Below are 17,469 nucleotides of genomic sequence, written 5' to 3' on the forward strand. Positions count from 1 at the left end.
CGTGACCGCCGGGCTCTCAGCGCTCCCGCCGGGCCGCCCCAGGGCCGGCACACCGCGCCGCACGGCCGGCTCCGTGCTGATAGGCTGCGCCGCGGGAAAAACATGATGTCAGCCAGGGTTTAAGTGCTATATATAGTGTGTGGACAAGACTACAAACTCCGTGGATCTGTCTTTGACCAAGAGGTAGCGTGGTTTTTCTAAAAAAAAAAGACAACACCAAAACATGCCCCCATCCCTTACTTTGCAGCATACTGTATAAAGCATTACCATTGCTTTATATTGCAGAACACCTGGAACAGTTTCTCCAGGCCTCTCACCACCGGAGTCATTAACTGCACCCCAGTGTAAAGGTCAGCCTTACGTCTTTGGGAGGTCAGTCTATTTTTATTGCCTAGAAATACATTTTTTAAAAAAGTGCTTCTCAAATTACAGTCACTATGTTATACTGAGCTGTTTGTTAGTTTGTTTTCCTTCGTAGAGGTTGTATATTTCATAGAACTGGAAGCAGTCTGCAAAACCATTTAGGTTTAAACCATTTACTTCCAGTCACCCCATGCATACCCTCGTAACTGTGTTTTACCACATTGTGTTCATGCAATTACAAAGCATTTAGGGACAGTTCAAAGTTCATCCAATTACAGTGCATTTAGGGACAGTTCAAAGGCCTTGATATTCATGGAAACACTGCCATCCATGTCAAACAGAGGTTTTTTTATCTTTTGGTAGCTATTTTTCTTTCTTTTCCTTTCTTTTTCCCTTCACCTGCTTCTCCCTGTGAACAGTGTAAGAAATCTGACTCTTCATCATTACAGTTCACATTTTTTGGTATTGTTGAGAAAGGTTTTCATGTTGGTGTAGGTGAATATGTCAACTTGTATGCCCCTGACAATATTAGGGGAAAGATTCATAGTAAAAGCTCCCCTGTGAGTGCAGTTCCCTAACATTTGCCTCAGTGAGGTTCATTCAAATATGATTCAAACGTGATACTTCTAATCTGAGATACTTTACATGGATATTTCCTGGGGCCTAGTAGGATTCTCCAATTGTCCTTGTCTTTCCTAGCATCTTAATTCTTTACTCAGCTTGCTGGCCTGTATTTGTATACAGGACAGAATTGCACCCAACAGAATCCTGACTTTCCTGGTATGCTGGCTGCTTTCTCTGAATTTGATGTTTCCTATAAAGGAAGAAAGGACCCGGACCATCTTTTTGCTGGTGTCCTCAGAAGGCTTTGGTATCCTTAAGTGACTCTGAGGTTGGTCTGTCACAGAGCCTGGCACAAGTGGTCCTTCCTCCAGGCTTGCAGTTGTTCTGTCATGTACTGCAAATGGAATGGGATTTAGGACTTTCATGACCTGCTTACACAGAACAGCTCTAAGAGAGGGAGAGCAAATAATGCCCATGTGGCCAAGTCCTTTGCATAAATAGTTACCCAAAAGTGCATGCTGAATACTTTTTGAAGAGGAAAAAAAACACAAAAGAGTGTTATGAAGGGAATTTCACCGCTGCTACTAAGTTCTAAAATGTGGCTCTTTTGATTTTACTACTCAATAAGGAAACTCACCCTACCCTAATTACTAGGTTTGCACTGCCACATCTCCTCTATGCTATACATTGAGACAGGTTTTGAAATCTATCTGAGTTTATGAAAAAGGATTTTTAAGTGTCTTGGACAAAACTCATTAGGAAACCAGTCCTGAATCAGTTATTTTGACCATAATTTGTGACTGTAGCTAAACCAGATGTCATCAGTGTAAATGAAGAACTTGATCCACTACACAGCAAAAAAGTTCCCTAGGTACTGTTAAGTTACTTAATAATTGGAACAATATCATTTCATTGGCATTCAGTTCAATATAAAAAAAATACTATTACACAGGTAATGAATATTGCAGGTCTCTTGATGAAGTTTAATCAAGAAAGCAGAGCAGACTGCTCTAACCCTTTCTCCATCAGCATCACCTCTTATGCTGGCACATCCCTTACAGACTTAGAGTCTGTGTAGTTTAGCAGATTTAAATCGAGCAGGTTTTCTGTATATGGGAACATCAGTGCACAAGTGCTACCACTGAGCATTGCAGATTTTGTCTACACAGCCAAAAGCAAGTGTGCATGGCATTTGCTACACTGGTATCTAAAGGGTGGTTTTCACAGCACCATTTTATCTTCAATTTGCAGTTTCTCAGTGTGTGATATGATATACCACAGCAGGAAATGATCAAGAGTTGCTTCAGAATAAGAGTGCATATCAGATCAAAGTTATTATCAGGAAATAATTTTGCAGCTTTTTCAAATGTATTCATACCATAATCCCTTGCTGCTTTTACATACACCTTCGTAGTCCTTCTCCCCTCCTGCCTTCTGTTTTGCAACACAGTGTTAAAGAACAGTTATCCTGGCAGTGGCGTCGATGCACTTTGGGGAGCTGTTCAGCGGGTGTCAGATCACACTGATGTCATATCGCTTGTGCCTGTTTTAAAGGTTATGACTGTAAAGTGTGGGAACTTGGAATACTTACATGATGGCACTCATTTTTTATTTTTAATAACAGAAAAAGTGTTCCCAATAACAAAATAAAAGCCAACTAGCACAGAGAGAATGTAACTGGACAGCTAACTAAAATTGAAAGTAGATTCTTTTGGCCTGTATACAGGAGATACAAGACTTTTTAAAATTTAAAGTGATAGCACATTTTTTCTCAATGCTGCACACTCATGCCCTGTCAATTCATGAATTAACACTGTGTTATTGTTCAAACAATAGAAAGCTTAAGAGGTTTTGAATCTTCTGTCTAGTTGTTGTTTTCTAATGGGGAGATTTCAACCAGAAATGCAAACCTGAATGAAAACTCCTTTTCTTTAAAACTGTATGTCTGCAGTTTGATTAAACTGCAGTCTTTTCTAAGAGTTAGATCTTTGCTATGCAGTGACTGAAAGCAAGTGCTGTTCTTAGACAACTATGTACCCAGCAGGAATTTATATATGTTCTTCGACATTAGAATCTAGTATTGAGTGAAAACAGTGGTGAGAACATTGCAGTAATCACCTGTAACTTATTTTTTAAAATCTCTTCTAAATAGCTAAACAGATTGCAATAGCAGGATAGGCAGTGAATAAATAGTAGACTGGAATAAAAATGTCTATATAAGTAAGAAATCAAATAGGACGGACAGTCTAGGACTCTAACCCATTCAGTTTGCTCTTACTGGCCTTTCCTGTAGTTACTTGGCAGTGTTGGTTTGATCTTTCAAAGATTAACCTGGTGTCATCATGAATTTTTGGATTGCAGAAATATTTTTGGTTAGTTTTTAATCCCAGTTTGGCATTCTCTTACTGTGTGGGCTCAAACAATCAATGCTTTGCTTTAACTTCTGTATAAAGTTAATTTTTAATGGAGTTTAATTTTTAATAGAAAATCATAAAACTCAATGCATGTATCTTTACAGAGGTCCATATAAAATGTTGTTAAAGGTAGCTTTTCACATAATTGCTTAAGATATGTTTGACTGTGCTTTAGCTAACAGCATAACATTAATTTGATATTAATAATCTGCAAATGTGGTGACTTGGCAAACAAAATTTAAAACTAAATGTCTGAATGGTACTCTTGTACCACTTAACTTAGTTAAGTATAAAATAAATTCAGATATACTGGGCCAATTTTTATTGTAGAAGGAGAAAATATCATACCAGTGTGCTGACCCCTATGAGCACTTTTATCTTGCTGTAAATTGTTCTGTTCAACACTAGTGAGATATGCTGTGATTACCATGAATATTTTCCTAGTCCGTTAAAATAATAATCATCCTAAAATCTCACCTTGACAGCCCTTGACACTCAAATGTTAAATAACTGATTGTGCTTTTCTGTTGTATAAAACTGACATCTGATTTTTAAGCGAAGAAATAACTACATACTACTCCACATAACCTGAAGTTATCTGAAAGCTAATATTGAGGTCTGTAGGCCTGCTCTGTAATCTTTCAGTGCAGGCAGAATTCAAGCCATGGTAATTTAAGCATCTTAACAGGCCATAGTATGTTGAAGAAAGAGAATATTTCACCAAACATATGACTACAGCAAGCATTTGTTTTCAAATATATTTTTCCTCTCTTCTTCATACCTTGGAACAAATTTTTCAATTCTCACTGCAAAATCACTTCAAGTCCCAGGCCTTTCAACGAGTTTATGCATTTGATTACCAAGTTAAATGTGAGTGGGGAGAATAGCGAAAATGATACAGAGTGGTTTGCACTAGAACACTACAAAGATAGAATTCAAACTGACAAATCTTTTACCATGCGGCAATCAGTGCATCTACTTCAACATTTCCAGTTGAACCATCACCAAACGCTACTAACAGAAAGTAAAAGTCCTTATTTAATGTTTGTCTTGTTGATATCATCATGTCTTTTGGTTATCCATGAATTTAAGTTGAGGATTGCTGATGAGAAGTCATCAGCATAACTGGGCAGTGGCTCATATATGAACTCCCAGGACCTAGGAATTACTGCTGTACTTTGGGACAAACTGCTGCTCCTGCCCAGTTTTTTTTGAGTATCTGACCTCTGCTCAAACCACTGGCTCTTCATTCCAGTTGGATTCTTGTTGGTGGAGGAATTAGTGTCCGTACAACAGTGCAGATTTGGTATTTTGCTTCTGAGAATGTCAGTGATATATTTATTCAATCACTGCAGGTGCTGTGCAACAGGTTCCCCCAAAATTTGGAACTTCCTTGGGGGTACTGACTTGCACAGTGACTATGTACTAACCTGACTGTGCAGGAGGCAGCTTTCTGTGTGTCTGGACTGAGTCACTTCACACCTTGCATGATATTCCCCTGTGCTTGCCAAGTAAGGATTGCTGCTTACAGGACTTGAAAAGTGCTATGAAACAATCTTCTCTCACTTATTCACAACTCTCCCACATTGGATATGCCTTTTACCAGCTCTGTTGCGGTCTGACCAGTTTTTTAGCTTTTGAAGGTATCTGCAAATATTTAGGTGAAACTTGCCAAAGTAAAAGCTAAAATCCCTGCAGCCATTCATGCCAAGTGTACTCAAACATCACCACATGGTTCCCCCACAGGGGCACTGGGCATGCACTAACAAGCATGTGGCTAAACCAACAGCACTGTGCATCATGCATCATCCCTACAGCAGGATTGCTCATGCTTGTGCTTGAACTCAGAGCAACTGCAAAACCCACAGATATACTGTGTCTGAACAAGGAATGCATTTAGAAGCCATGAAGGAGTCAAATTAAGAGCTGCTGAGAAAAGCTGAAAGACTGGAAACAGGTTGTCTGTGAAAAGACCTCTGAGATGAGATGAAAAAGAGTAGGAAAATCAGTTCCTAGTCCAAGAGAAAAGAGGAAAAAAGCTGTGGGCCAAAGGTGGAATTGAGATTGGCTGGCAAAGAAACCGATAAGTGTGTGAAAGAGCACTGTACAAGATTTCAATTCATCTCAGTGTCACATTATGAATTCTGTAATCAGGTCTAAAGTGCCTTAAACTGAAGCACTTACAGGTCAATGCCTTTGCCAGCAAGGTCTTTGCTCCCTGTAAAACAGAACAATATAAACTTATCACATCTCACTAATATAATACAGTTAATGATTTTAAAAAGCATCACAGCAAGGTTAAAAAAGTACAGAAAACTCAATAAAGTTAACAATTCAGTACTTTTATCAGGTAAAACTTCATAATGTGCATTTGATAAAGCAATGGCCCACATCCCTTGAAGTGCGTGAAATGATTTTACTGCACTCTTTTATCCATTGGTTCACTCGTGTTGTGCATTGAATTGAGTAGAGGCTCTCTCACAAAAGTGACGAGTTGTCCATCATTGTATCAGAACACCTACATAGACCTGGCTCTAATTGATATGAGGGAACCAATCTTAATTATTTGATTTCAAATTAGCAAGGAAGTTTTTGTTTTGTGTTGTTTTTAATCTATTTAAGTCAAGGTGGATACGTATTTTGGTAAAAAGCTATGGTGTGCGTACTTCAGCTGTTACTGTGTCAGACGAGAGATACAGAAAGAAAGTAGCTATCTCTGCAATCGAGTGGAAAACCTTATTTTACTGAGTGGCTACTGCCACCAGGCGGCTTGTTACAGTCATTGACTGAAAACTGTAAAATACGTTTTACCTCTCGGTAAACAAGTACTTTTGTATAAATACGTTTCCAAGTCTGAATTTTTATGTGTGACATAAAAAGCCCCCAAAATTAACGAAAGTAGAAGGAGCTGATCAATCAAGAGGAATAAGAACAACAAAAAAAAGCATACATGAAAGGGATGTTTCTGGACATCAGGGGAACACATTTCTCTAGCTTGTAGCTTAAGACAGTTGGTAAAACAGGTAAGTATGAAACAGTGCCAAAGCTCAAGGGAAAAGAACTGATTAATTAGGGAGAAAAATATCCTATATTGTGACCTTATCATAATTTATTTCCTTTTAGATGGTCAGGATTGTTTCAATGATTCAACACTCCCCTCACTTTGGAGGGAAAAAACACCATTGTATACAAACTGATTTGGTAGGAAGAATTCTTCCTAAGATAACATTATTGTTATTAATTCCTAATACATATTTAGCTAAGACAATAAATGAAAAGCTTGAAATATTCTGAAACCTAGCCTAGCCTCATAAGTGTAAGATATGCAAGATGGAGGTGAATAAATGTGGGTGCCAGGACTGTTATCTTCAGAGGAAGACTAGTATCCAGCATGTATTCAGCAAATCCCAAATGCACTTTTTCAAACACGTCAGCATTTCAAAATAAATAACACTAGTAACAAAAAATGCTCATATCCAAGTTATCCATCATCAAAACAGTCTGATAGGGATGTAGCCTTTTTGCACATCACTTGAACTCAAGTGATGTTTTATGGTGATACCCTTTGCACATCATTTGAACTCAAGTGATGTTTTATGGTGATACCCTTGCCAGTAACATGGAGCCCAGTGCACACATATATGAAACTTGACCAAGGTCTGACCTTCTAAAATACCACAGTAAAATACCACAGTTATGCTATATAGTTAGCTTAATACCTAAGTGGAAAGTTGATTACAAGGAACCACATAGTAACATGGGTTCTCTTCAGATCTAGCTTCAATGGCTTATTGTTTTCCATATTGCTTTGGGCTTAAAAAATAAATATTGCACTGCCAAATAGTTAATTTCCAAAATTATATGTATTTTACTTGTTTCTCCAGTTCTTAAGCAACAGAAATTCCCCTTTATATACTTGGCATAAAGTGTCCTTTATGAAATTGCCATTGCTTTCAAAATTATGAGCTTTCACTTACTTCCTTAGGGCCCTGTTAACAAACTATGCAAAAAAAAAGTCATCAGCTTCTTTTCATGTTAGATGTTGTGTTGTTGATTTGCCACTTGACATCATCATCCTCTGACACAGGTCAATAGTAGGTTACATATCTTTATCTCTCTTCAGGCCCACAAGAAGATTCAAAACCAACCCCCAGCCCTCTGTCTCTAACTCATTTAGTTAAGCTAGGAACCTCTGCTTTGCAATAAATGCAGAATTATTATAAACACACTTACAATTACAGTACACTTTACAAAGAAAATGCAACTGGACTTTTTTGTAGTTCATATATCCTAATGCATTTTATTTCCTTGATACATATTGGATATGACACTTAACAAATTAGCATGCAGTACCCTTTCATAGAAACATTTTCATGAAGGCTGTAGAACTGTTGATTTTATTTTTTTTTTTTCAAGGAGACTGGTATGTTTGAAAAGAGCCCTTCCAGACACACTGATGATTGCCTGTGCAGAAGGAGTATGAGTACTTGTACTCAGTAGTTAAAGAGTAATTTTTTTTCTGGTTCTGTTGCTTCACAGCTCTTTGGCAATAGCAAATACCTTCTGAAGTAAGAGAAGCTATACAATGAGAAACAAAACAGTGTTCCCTCCCTTACCCACTTTACCTTTCACAGATAAATGATTTTTTTTCTTAAACTCTGATTGCCATTTCTAACATAACTGTAGCTTGCATTTTCATCCTCGTGGGTCTTAATGAGGAAATTACTTTCGTATATACTTATATTTATTACAATTTTTCAGACATGTACACTCCATTCTGTCAATGAGCCAAGACCCTAAAATAAGATCTTAAAAACATTTGTATATTAATTGCACTGTAATCCGTGAAAGTTATGAACCTAAATATTGTCAAGAATATTGGTCCCTCTGGTCACCAGTTTTCTTACTGTAAATGTATTTATGTTATTATTTCTCTTACTAATGATGTATCTGCAAGGAAAGCTGTTTTTAATTAGCATAAATTAGTTAGAAACACACAAGCTCTTAGCAAAGCATGTATGTACTTAGGCGTACAATTTTATCAAATTCTTTCATATAAGGGAACTTTATGAAGGCAGTTGTAAATAGAAATAAATATCCATATTTAACTTTAAGCTATTGCTTATGTGTTATGTTTCTTCAGTTGCCATACACTGAGATCTCAGCTTCCCAGTGACTTCCATGAGCAAGATAATACAAGTATAACAGTAAAATCATCTATCCAATTAGGCAAAGTAATCCATTAAATATATCTTGTAAGATTTCACATTAAATATGTCTTATAATGTGTTATTACAGGGTACCTGTAAGGTCAATGCTGCTTTTATAGAAACTGAGAAAACAATAGAACACTAACAGAGCATTTCTATCTGCTATATTTTAGTAGATAGAATTTTTTTTTTGAAAATGTTACTAATTTAAGGTCACTGGTTTTAAGGTCACTAGAACTTCTCAGAACTACTAATAAATAACTGAATTACCGGAAGCCTCCAGTCAAGATGTTTGTTAACACAAACGCAACATTTCTATGCTTTGGAAGGGCAAAATTCCCGCTGGATTTTTATTAAGTAATTGTCTTTTGTGCCACTTTGTGAGCAATTGAGGACTTTGATTAAAACAAAGCAGAAGTCAGAGAAACCTGTGTAAGCAGCTGCAGTTTCTGCCGGCAAAGCCCCAGTTACAGCCAGTATTTATTTGCTTTCTTGATAAGAAAAACCTGATTTTGCAAGCCTGTATATGGGAGCACCTCTCGTCACACGAATAGCACCGCAGATGAGCTCTGCAAGCTTTGACAAGGACAATCCCCCGGTAAAGCCCACGGGGCAAGACTGCAGTTGCAAAATCAGGACGGCCACCCAGACCCCCAGCATCTGGAGGCTGCAGAGAAATCAGGAGCCCTGACACGTTTCCCAAGGCGCTGTTTCCGGATGTCCACAGCGAGCAGCACTTCGGGCGGGCACACGGAGCATTCGCGGTTCTCCGGGCGCACCCGCGGCCCCGCCCGGCCCCGCCCGCGCCCCGCCCACGGCACGGGCAGAAAAGCCGCCGCTGCCTCGGGGAGAGGTTCGAGCAGAGCAGGGGGGCGGCTGGTCCATCTGCACCTTCTCCCCGCCCGTCCCCGTGGGGGCAGTGCCGGAGAGGAGGGTGGGGCTCCCTGGAGCGGAGGCTGTCGGGGCTGATGAGCTGCTGAGCTGCTGTAGTGCCGGAGCGCTTTGGTTACGCTGACGCCTGTGAGTGCTCAAAGTGTGGATGAGCAGCCTTTTTGAAAAGTGTATTTGCTTAATAGGATATCTGCAGCAGGTATGACGCGAAGTAAAATCTAGTGAAGCTTTTAAAGCATCTTATAGCTGCTGCTTTTTATGCAAGCATTTCTGAATTGCTTAAGAGAAAACTCCTAAGCCTGTGTGCCTTAATGAATAAAGGTGGCTTATCTTATCTGGAAGCCACACCAAGTATATTCTTCTTGTATCTTGTTTGCTTCTTAATGTTATGTGAATAGTACTTTCTTATTTTATTTCTTCACTTACATACATAGGAGATGGCTGTATGATAACTGTGACAGTAAGTGTGCTGATGCTGTAGTTGAATTTACTTGTTGGGGTAACAAACTGTGTCATTTTTAGGTCATCCTCCAACTTTGGGTTCTTCATATAGATAAAAGTTTGCAATGGGCCTTAAAAATTGTATGCAGAGAAACTGCCCAAATAAAAAAATGAAAGTAAACAATTGAACAGGGCAAAATCTTTGCCTTTTGTTCATTCTTGGTGAGATATATGGAAAAAAGATGAACTTACCATATTTCTTTGTAAGATTGTTTATTCTTCTTCTAAAAGAAAATGTCTCTTTGACTGGGAGTAAATGTAGAATGAACTTTAAAATCATGCTGCAAATTTGTATCAACTAGTATTTCGAGGAAGAAGGTATCAAAAGTTGTTTGTAGGTTTTTCTCCCCTTAACTGCACCAGAATATAATTAATTATTTAATGTGAAACTCTTTGTCAAACATGTACTTCCACAGACCTCAAAGCAAATGATCTACAGGGTCAGTGCTTAATTACAACTTCATACATTTCAGCTGAAGTGTGCTGTCTTGAGGGCTCAGCTTGGATAGCTGTATAAAATGTGTGCCTGGAGTAAAAACACTCTTATAAGTCATCTTTCTTTTTGTGTGTGCATATTGTTTCTTCTTTCAGATAAGCTTCCCGTATACAATAAAAGTTCATACTGTTACATGCAAACCAAATAGAAGAGATTATAATGTAATAGAAGTTGTTCTACTACAAGTAGAGAGCCAATGGCAATTTTACTCAAACTTGGTCACTGTAACAGAAGGACTGACTGTAAGGTGAGTACCTACACTCAAACTGTTACAAAAAAGTAATTTTGAAGGATGGAATGCTTGAAGTTCTCTTTTAATATTTCCTGAGTAGAAAGGACAGAATGCTGAGGTGTGTATATTTTGTCATCATGTGGGTGCAAATGTGGGTTTGTATTTTAAAAGTAATTTAAAATAGTTATTAGGAATGTGAATGCTCCTTGTTTTCTGCCCTTGCTCAGTCCAGCTGTTGTGACGTGACCACCTTTGAGTTGACTTCTCCTGCTTAGTTAAACTTTTCATGAATTCAGAGGGAGGGTGACTCTTGGACAGTGAGTCTGTCTGCTTTTGCCTTGTAAGAGTATATGTCTAAAGAGACATGTCACTGGCCCCTTATATTAATATAGCTTATTCTCCTTCAGCTGGCTTTTTCCTTTTCGCTTTCTCTCTTGTCTGATGGTGCTCAGAAGAAAAGTTCTGACTGTGATGTTTTTTGTACCTTGCCCACCCTTTCATTTCTTCCTCTCTGAAGCTAGTTTTAGATTTCACACTCTGCAGCTAATGAAGTAAAACAGCTGAAAGAAGATAACTTCTGTGAAGAGTCCTGAGTGTGAGTATTGTACTCATGAGCCATTAGGCTACCAGGCTTTCTTAGCTGTTGGTAGCTGCAGGGACTGTAGGAGTTGTTTTGAACACAGGAAGGGAGTAACTTATGCTCTCCATTTATCCAAACCCAGTTACTCTAAGATAGTGAGATATAATCAGGAGAATAAGCTCCCATGTATAGTAAATATTGTGAAATAATTCCCACTTAATTCTGGTATGGAAGAAGATGGCTATCGCACTGTGGTTTTGGCTTTCTGTTAATTCGAAGGCTGTATTATAAATAGCTTCAAGTACATAATTCTCTCCCTCTTTCTGCCCCAAGAGTGACATGATATTTGAAACACCATTAGAATCACAAGTAATTATGAAGTTTCTTTGAAAAAACTTGTTCTGAAGCTTTCTTTCCTGCCGGGGGGGATGGGTTATGTAGTATACTGAAGATTTAAGAAGGGAGGATGAGGAAAGTAATAACACATTTGCAGTCATGCTTCAAACTAATGAGTATTGAAGTATTTTTTTTTCCATTCTAAATAAAGGTATGAAACAGTGCTCTGAATAACTCTCTTACATTGTAATGGTGTGGTATGTGCTAGTATCTGTAGAGAGAAGACTCCTGGATCTTGTGCTGTCTTTGGTCACATCGAACATACTGAAAAATCTGTGTATGGTACAAACTAAGTAAAATCAACAGTCAGTGGTATGTGACTGTGTTCTGACTACAGAGCTAATATGCTCTGTAGCACACATTTGTAGCCTTGACTCTGGGGCATTTACTGATGCTACCACAGGGTGTGCAGCTGGCATGCAGGCAGGACAGAGGACCTGGATTACATGTGCTCTAAGGATCTTGGTTAACATGAGCATTTCAGTGTAATGCATTTATTTTGGAAAACAAGTCACTGGATAGTGCACAAATTCTTCAACTCCCTGTTCTTCCAGACTGTTTGAATGATAGTAAGTACTAGAGAATTGCCAGTTGAAAAATGATGCATTTAGCTTTTGATTTTTCAACCTCTTCATGCTTCAGTCCTAAAGTCAGTTATTCCTATTCCTTTAGTACAGGGAGCTTTGCAGTTTGCTAATTCCTGTTGGCTCTCAAGAATTAGTTGTTTCAAAGAGTTATAAATAAGCCATTATGGCCAAAGCTTAATACTTGCAAGCCAATTCTGTCAAGATGGGCAAATCTAAAATTTATAGTAAATTACAATGCAAATGGAGAGTATTTTCAAATGCTGTAGGTAACAGCCGGCTGTTTGACAGCTTACACACCTCAAAACTTGAGTTAATGTAGATTCTCATTTTAAATCTACACATGGTGATGTTGACTCAGTTTTTTATGTCCTTATCTAGTGAAGATGATCTTGCAGGGATCTGCTGATTCATCCTTATTAGAAAGCAAATTAACTGTTTTGTTGTTGTGGTTTTTTTTTTAAATTTAGACATGTTTCTAAAAAGAGTAGAATAGTAGAAGGAATTAGTTCTGTAAGATATGATAGCTTTTATCAGTCACTCAGGTCCTTTTTGTTACAGTTGGAGAGTTGTTTTTACTTTAATCTTTAAAAGGGATTTTTTCTTTTGTGGTAAGGCTAAGAATGACTCATATGTCACACTTCTGCTTTCCTAAACCTAACCTTTCTGTAACAATTCCTTTCCATGCCATTACTCCTAATGCTTTTTGTTCAGAGTTGTACTTACGTAGGTAGTTGTGAGATCTAGTTGTCCTCATCTGTTTTTTCTGCAAAGGGTAATAGCAGGAAAAAAGTTAAATATTCAGCAGTTCATTGTGTTTGCTTATTACAAACCTTGATTGCTTTCAGGTTTTGGTCTTTTTTATTGTATTAATCTTTGCTTAATCTTTCTCATCTGCCAGCTTTTGAGTTAGTTAAGTCTGCCAAAGAATATTTCTTGTTTCATTTTAAATCTCTACCACATCCTTTGCTAGTTAAAGCTGAATTCTAGCCTACTATTTTTCTTGTCTCTGCAGTATGCAGCCTTATCTCTTCTTACAGAAACTTTGTTTTGAAGATTTCTCTGGTACATATAATTGTACTGAACCTTAGTTTTTAGATTTCTATACAATTTTTTAACTTGTGAGTAAAATCACTTTGATGTAAACTTGTGACAGTTAGCAGAGTATTGGAACTAGAACAAAAAGTTCACTTTAAGTAGAAGTTAAAGATATGATCATAATGTTATCTTGAATATTTAGGAGGAGGAGTTGAGTGTTGGGTTTTTATTTTCTGGTTCCTGAAACCTAATTGTTCAAACCTCTCCTGCCTCTGATTTTCTTCTATTTACCAGTTTAAAGTTGTTGAGGAGCTCTTAAGTTGAAGTACGAATGTAGCCTTGGATATTGTGGATTTTTAGCACCGAATGTATGAGAACTTCGGAAGAGTTGATGACTCTTCTTGTGTAAGAATCATGACTTGACTTGTCTTCCTTTGGCTGCTTTTTAGGTCTCTAGAGTTCAGACCAAAATGGCTCAGTGTGTTTCCTATCTTCAGGTCCACGTGTGCTGTCAGGGAACTGCATAACCTGATACTTCTTATCACTTGGTGCAAAATGGGCATGGCTCTTCCAGAAGGCAGAGTTCTGTGTCTGTGTTTCGCTAGATAGCCCTTTCTTGTGCCCAAGGATTGAAAGGAAGTTCATCTCTGTTCTCCTGGCCCTTTGGACATGGAAGTGCTTTTTTTTGTTGGTGAAGGTGTTCTGTAAAACCACAGTAACTGTAAATCTGTAAACCCTGCATGTAACTGAGTAATAAAACAATTGCCACAGCTTTTATGAAAACAGTATTGTGACTGAGCAAAACACTGATGAAAGCTGGGATCAGGGGTTCATCTAACTGTGTTAGGATCTGTGGTCCTACTACTCCACGTGTTTTTCATATGTACTGTTCCCTTAACAAGAGTGTGACAAGCAATGATATTGTTTGACTAATTGTCTGGAGGTCCAATGTCCAAAAGGAAGAGTTGGAAGGAAAAGTCTTGTGCTTCTCTGCAGTAAACATACACATTTCTTTGTTGAAATTTTCATAGGAGTTTCTCAGTTTTGCATATATAAAACTTATTTCTGATGCTTGGCAACTTTAGTTTCTCTCCAGAAAGAAGAACTTGTTACTGGGGAATTATTTGTCATATGTGAAGAAATAGGCACGGGTTGTGGAAAAAGAAAGGCAGCCTTTAATGATGCAAAATTGGAGCTGTGATTAATAAAAGAGTGGGTTTCATACTAACCGTATAGTTCCTCAATACTTTTGACCTTTATATATCTGTGAAACAAGTTTTAAGATCCATCTGTCCTGTGCTGATGTTTAAGAGATTTCAATTTTTTTTTCTGAGAAAGAATAGTAGACAGATAGGCAAAAGACACTTTAAAAGTGGTGTCAAAATGCACAGAGGGAAATAATCCATCCAGTGGATGGAGGGATCCTTCTACACCTGTACTCTTGATGGCCTGAAAAATGGTATCAGAACATTCTTGCAAAGTCTGGCAGTTATCAGAAGCAGAAGTTATTCAGCAGCTGGAAATGGTACCTTCTCACAAATGCTTTTTTTTTTAAACTTTTTTTTTATTTTTGTATTCAACTGACTTCCAAAGATGAGCTGTGACCTGTAATATAAATACTTACTGTATTTAACAGCCTGTAAATCTTATTTTATATAGATGGAGCTATCTGGTCTTGCTGTTGCTGTTTGGATGTTTGTTTGCTTCTGTGCACCTGTGGGTGGCTATCCAAATGGAAAAGTAAGAGCAGCCTGCACTAGCATGATACCCTGCCATAGTGGCTCTCCACAACTGTCACCTGAGCACACCATCTCAGTGAACGGGACTGAATTTAAACCAGGGGACAACATAGAAGGTCAGTTAGAGCTGAAGAGTTTGATTTGCTGTTTCTTTGTGTTGTAGATGTCTTTACTCAGTTAACTATACTAGATTTATCTAAGCAATTGAATGTTCTTTAGACGATCCATTAACCATCATTCAGTACTTGGACAATGAGCATCTGGCAGTTATTGTTGAAATATTTCCTTCTTCCTTTGGAGAACATTTCGACTTACTTTTATTTTTCTTCTTGCCTCAGTTAGTCTGTCTGGACCAGATTTTGAAGGATTTTTCATACAAGCCCGGGATGCAGAACACCTAGATGGCCCTGCAGTTGGTTCTTTCATGTTAGTTGACCGGAGACTTTCTCAGCTTCTGACGTGTGGTCATAACAAGGTATAGTCTAGTGACCTAAAATGAGGCATGAGGCACTAAGGTGTTTGTATTAGACTATGTGACAGGACAGAGCTAAGCTACATAACTTTATTTGAGCTTAGTAAGTCTCTCAGGAAATTGGTCCAGCTTGGAGTATAGAGGCAGACTCACTGCAACTTGTTGGACTATTCTTTTTTGTAACATAATTTTTATTTGTGCATAATGAAGTAGTGTGTTCCTAATATTAAAAGGAGGAGGGCATGGTCTGTTTTGCTTTTTCATACTTGTTAAGGACAGAAAAAATGTCTTAGAGCAAGGAAAGTTTAGGGCCATTATTGCGGTAAACAAACACTATTTCATAGGGTGGTTTAGGTTGGATGGGGACCTTGAAGATTATCTAGTTCCAACCCCCTGCTGTGGGCAGGGGCACCTTCCACTATTCCAGGTTGCTGAGAACCCCTTCCAACCTGACCAAACACTAGGCTATAATCTTTAGTATTGCTCTGTCATTTACTGGTTAGAGGAGCCTTCTTAGTAACAGGCTAGATCTGTTTTAGATAAATGGATTTGCTTCATGTGCAAGAGAGATGAACTCTGACTAGTGTTTCAGCAACATGTGTGAAATTCATGGACACAGACATGTACAGTGTCATCTGAGCTGGTGTGGACAAAGTTCTTAATCTGCCTAGATGTACTTTTTTCTCTCCACTTCTATCACCTGTCCCCCACTGGCATTCAATGTATTCATCAGTGCTGTAAAGCCATGGGGATATCTGGGTGGTGCCCTCTGTGCTCAGAGGACTTAGTGCTGTGTCTGATCTGTTTATTTTGTCTGAAAAATTATTTGATCCCAAGACTACTTTCAGGTTTTGTCCTCTGGAATATTAGTTCTGTTCTCTCTGTAGTCACTGCACTGTCCCTTCATCGTCTTACTGTCAAAAAACTGTCAAAATGTTTTGCTATCAAAACCCCACCATTTTTGCATAAGTGCTGCAGCAGCCTTTGTCTCATTGCTGGGGTCTTCTGGGTTGAGACTTGTTCCTTTTAGCCTTGAAGTCTGTTAGTGTATGTAAGTTGCAGTGGTGCACTTCATCTGAGTTGATCATGACTGACTGGGGAAAACCAGTTGCACTGTGGTTGTGCAGTGTAACAGTGCAGTGTCCCTTTTAGGATTTAGCTGCAATCTGTGTTGACTGTGTTAATTAGCATCTCTTTAGTGCATATACACTGTATAACTCTTGACATGTGTGTGTTTTCAGAATTCAGCTGTCAGTCAGACAAGTAAAACAAAAAAGAAACTCATGAAAGTTTATTGGATTGCTCCTGGAGATGCACCAAAACATGTACAGTTCCTGTAAGTAAATCTAGTGTCAGTTCTAGTTTATTAAAATGCAAACAAGGTAAAACTGTACCATTGTCTGTGTCATATATTAGCCAGCAACTGAAAAATACCCTTGGACCAATGGCCTGAAAAGTCAACATCCCTTGCTTGCTGCAGAGCTTGCATTAATACAGGCACTTGTTCTTTAGGGAGAGCTTGCAGGTGATTATTTTGATTTTTTGCAGGGAGAGTAGAAGGGAGTTTGGAGGCTGACTTCTTGAGCATTTCTAGATAACTTCTCACTTCTCGTGCCTGTAATGTAGTGTTAAGAATCGTCTTTCTTTGCTTGTACCTAACCAAATTATTTGTATACCCCTCTGTTACACTACTAGCTTTTCGTGAACTACAACAAATGCAATGCAACTCTGAAGTTGTAATCTATGCCACGGGCACGAATGTTTCTTATATCCACTGCAGCATGCAGTATTAAATGTCAGTTTAAATTATGTTTTAAATGTCAGTAGAAAAAGAATTTTAAGATATTTTCCTACTTCAATCCTGAAAATGGTAGAGGTCTACTTAAAGATGAGGGTTTTACAAATAAGTTGTATGAACTATAGAAGCTTTTCCTTTTTAAAGTAGCAACTGGCTGTTGATGTATACAGTAATGACTGAGTGTTGTGTTT

General features: G+C 38.2%; 1 protein-coding gene across 1 annotated transcript in view; it reads left to right on the forward strand.

Moving 5' to 3' along the window:
* Positions 1-61: 61 nt before the first annotated feature.
* The window catches only part of FRRS1 (ferric chelate reductase 1), a 27,890-nt gene continuing 10,482 nt past the window's right edge, over positions 62-17,469 (forward strand). Inside the window, exons 1-7 of the mRNA XM_017827196.1 lie at positions 62-183; positions 286-372; positions 10,535-10,686; positions 14,929-15,124; positions 15,347-15,483; positions 16,722-16,816; positions 17,460-17,469. The exon at positions 17,460-17,469 is cut by the window's right edge and continues 159 nt beyond it. Of these exons, the coding sequence (XP_017682685.1) occupies positions 10,636-10,686; positions 14,929-15,124; positions 15,347-15,483; positions 16,722-16,816; positions 17,460-17,469 (489 nt within the window). The 5' untranslated portion in view covers positions 62-183; positions 286-372; positions 10,535-10,635. The remainder of the gene's footprint in view (positions 184-285; positions 373-10,534; positions 10,687-14,928; positions 15,125-15,346; positions 15,484-16,721; positions 16,817-17,459) is intronic.

This window comes from Lepidothrix coronata, unplaced genomic scaffold (assembly GCF_001604755.1).
Source record: "Lepidothrix coronata isolate B3197 unplaced genomic scaffold, Lepidothrix_coronata-1.0 Scaffold136, whole genome shotgun sequence".
In the NCBI taxonomy this organism is placed as follows: Eukaryota; Metazoa; Chordata; class Aves; order Passeriformes; family Pipridae; genus Lepidothrix; species Lepidothrix coronata.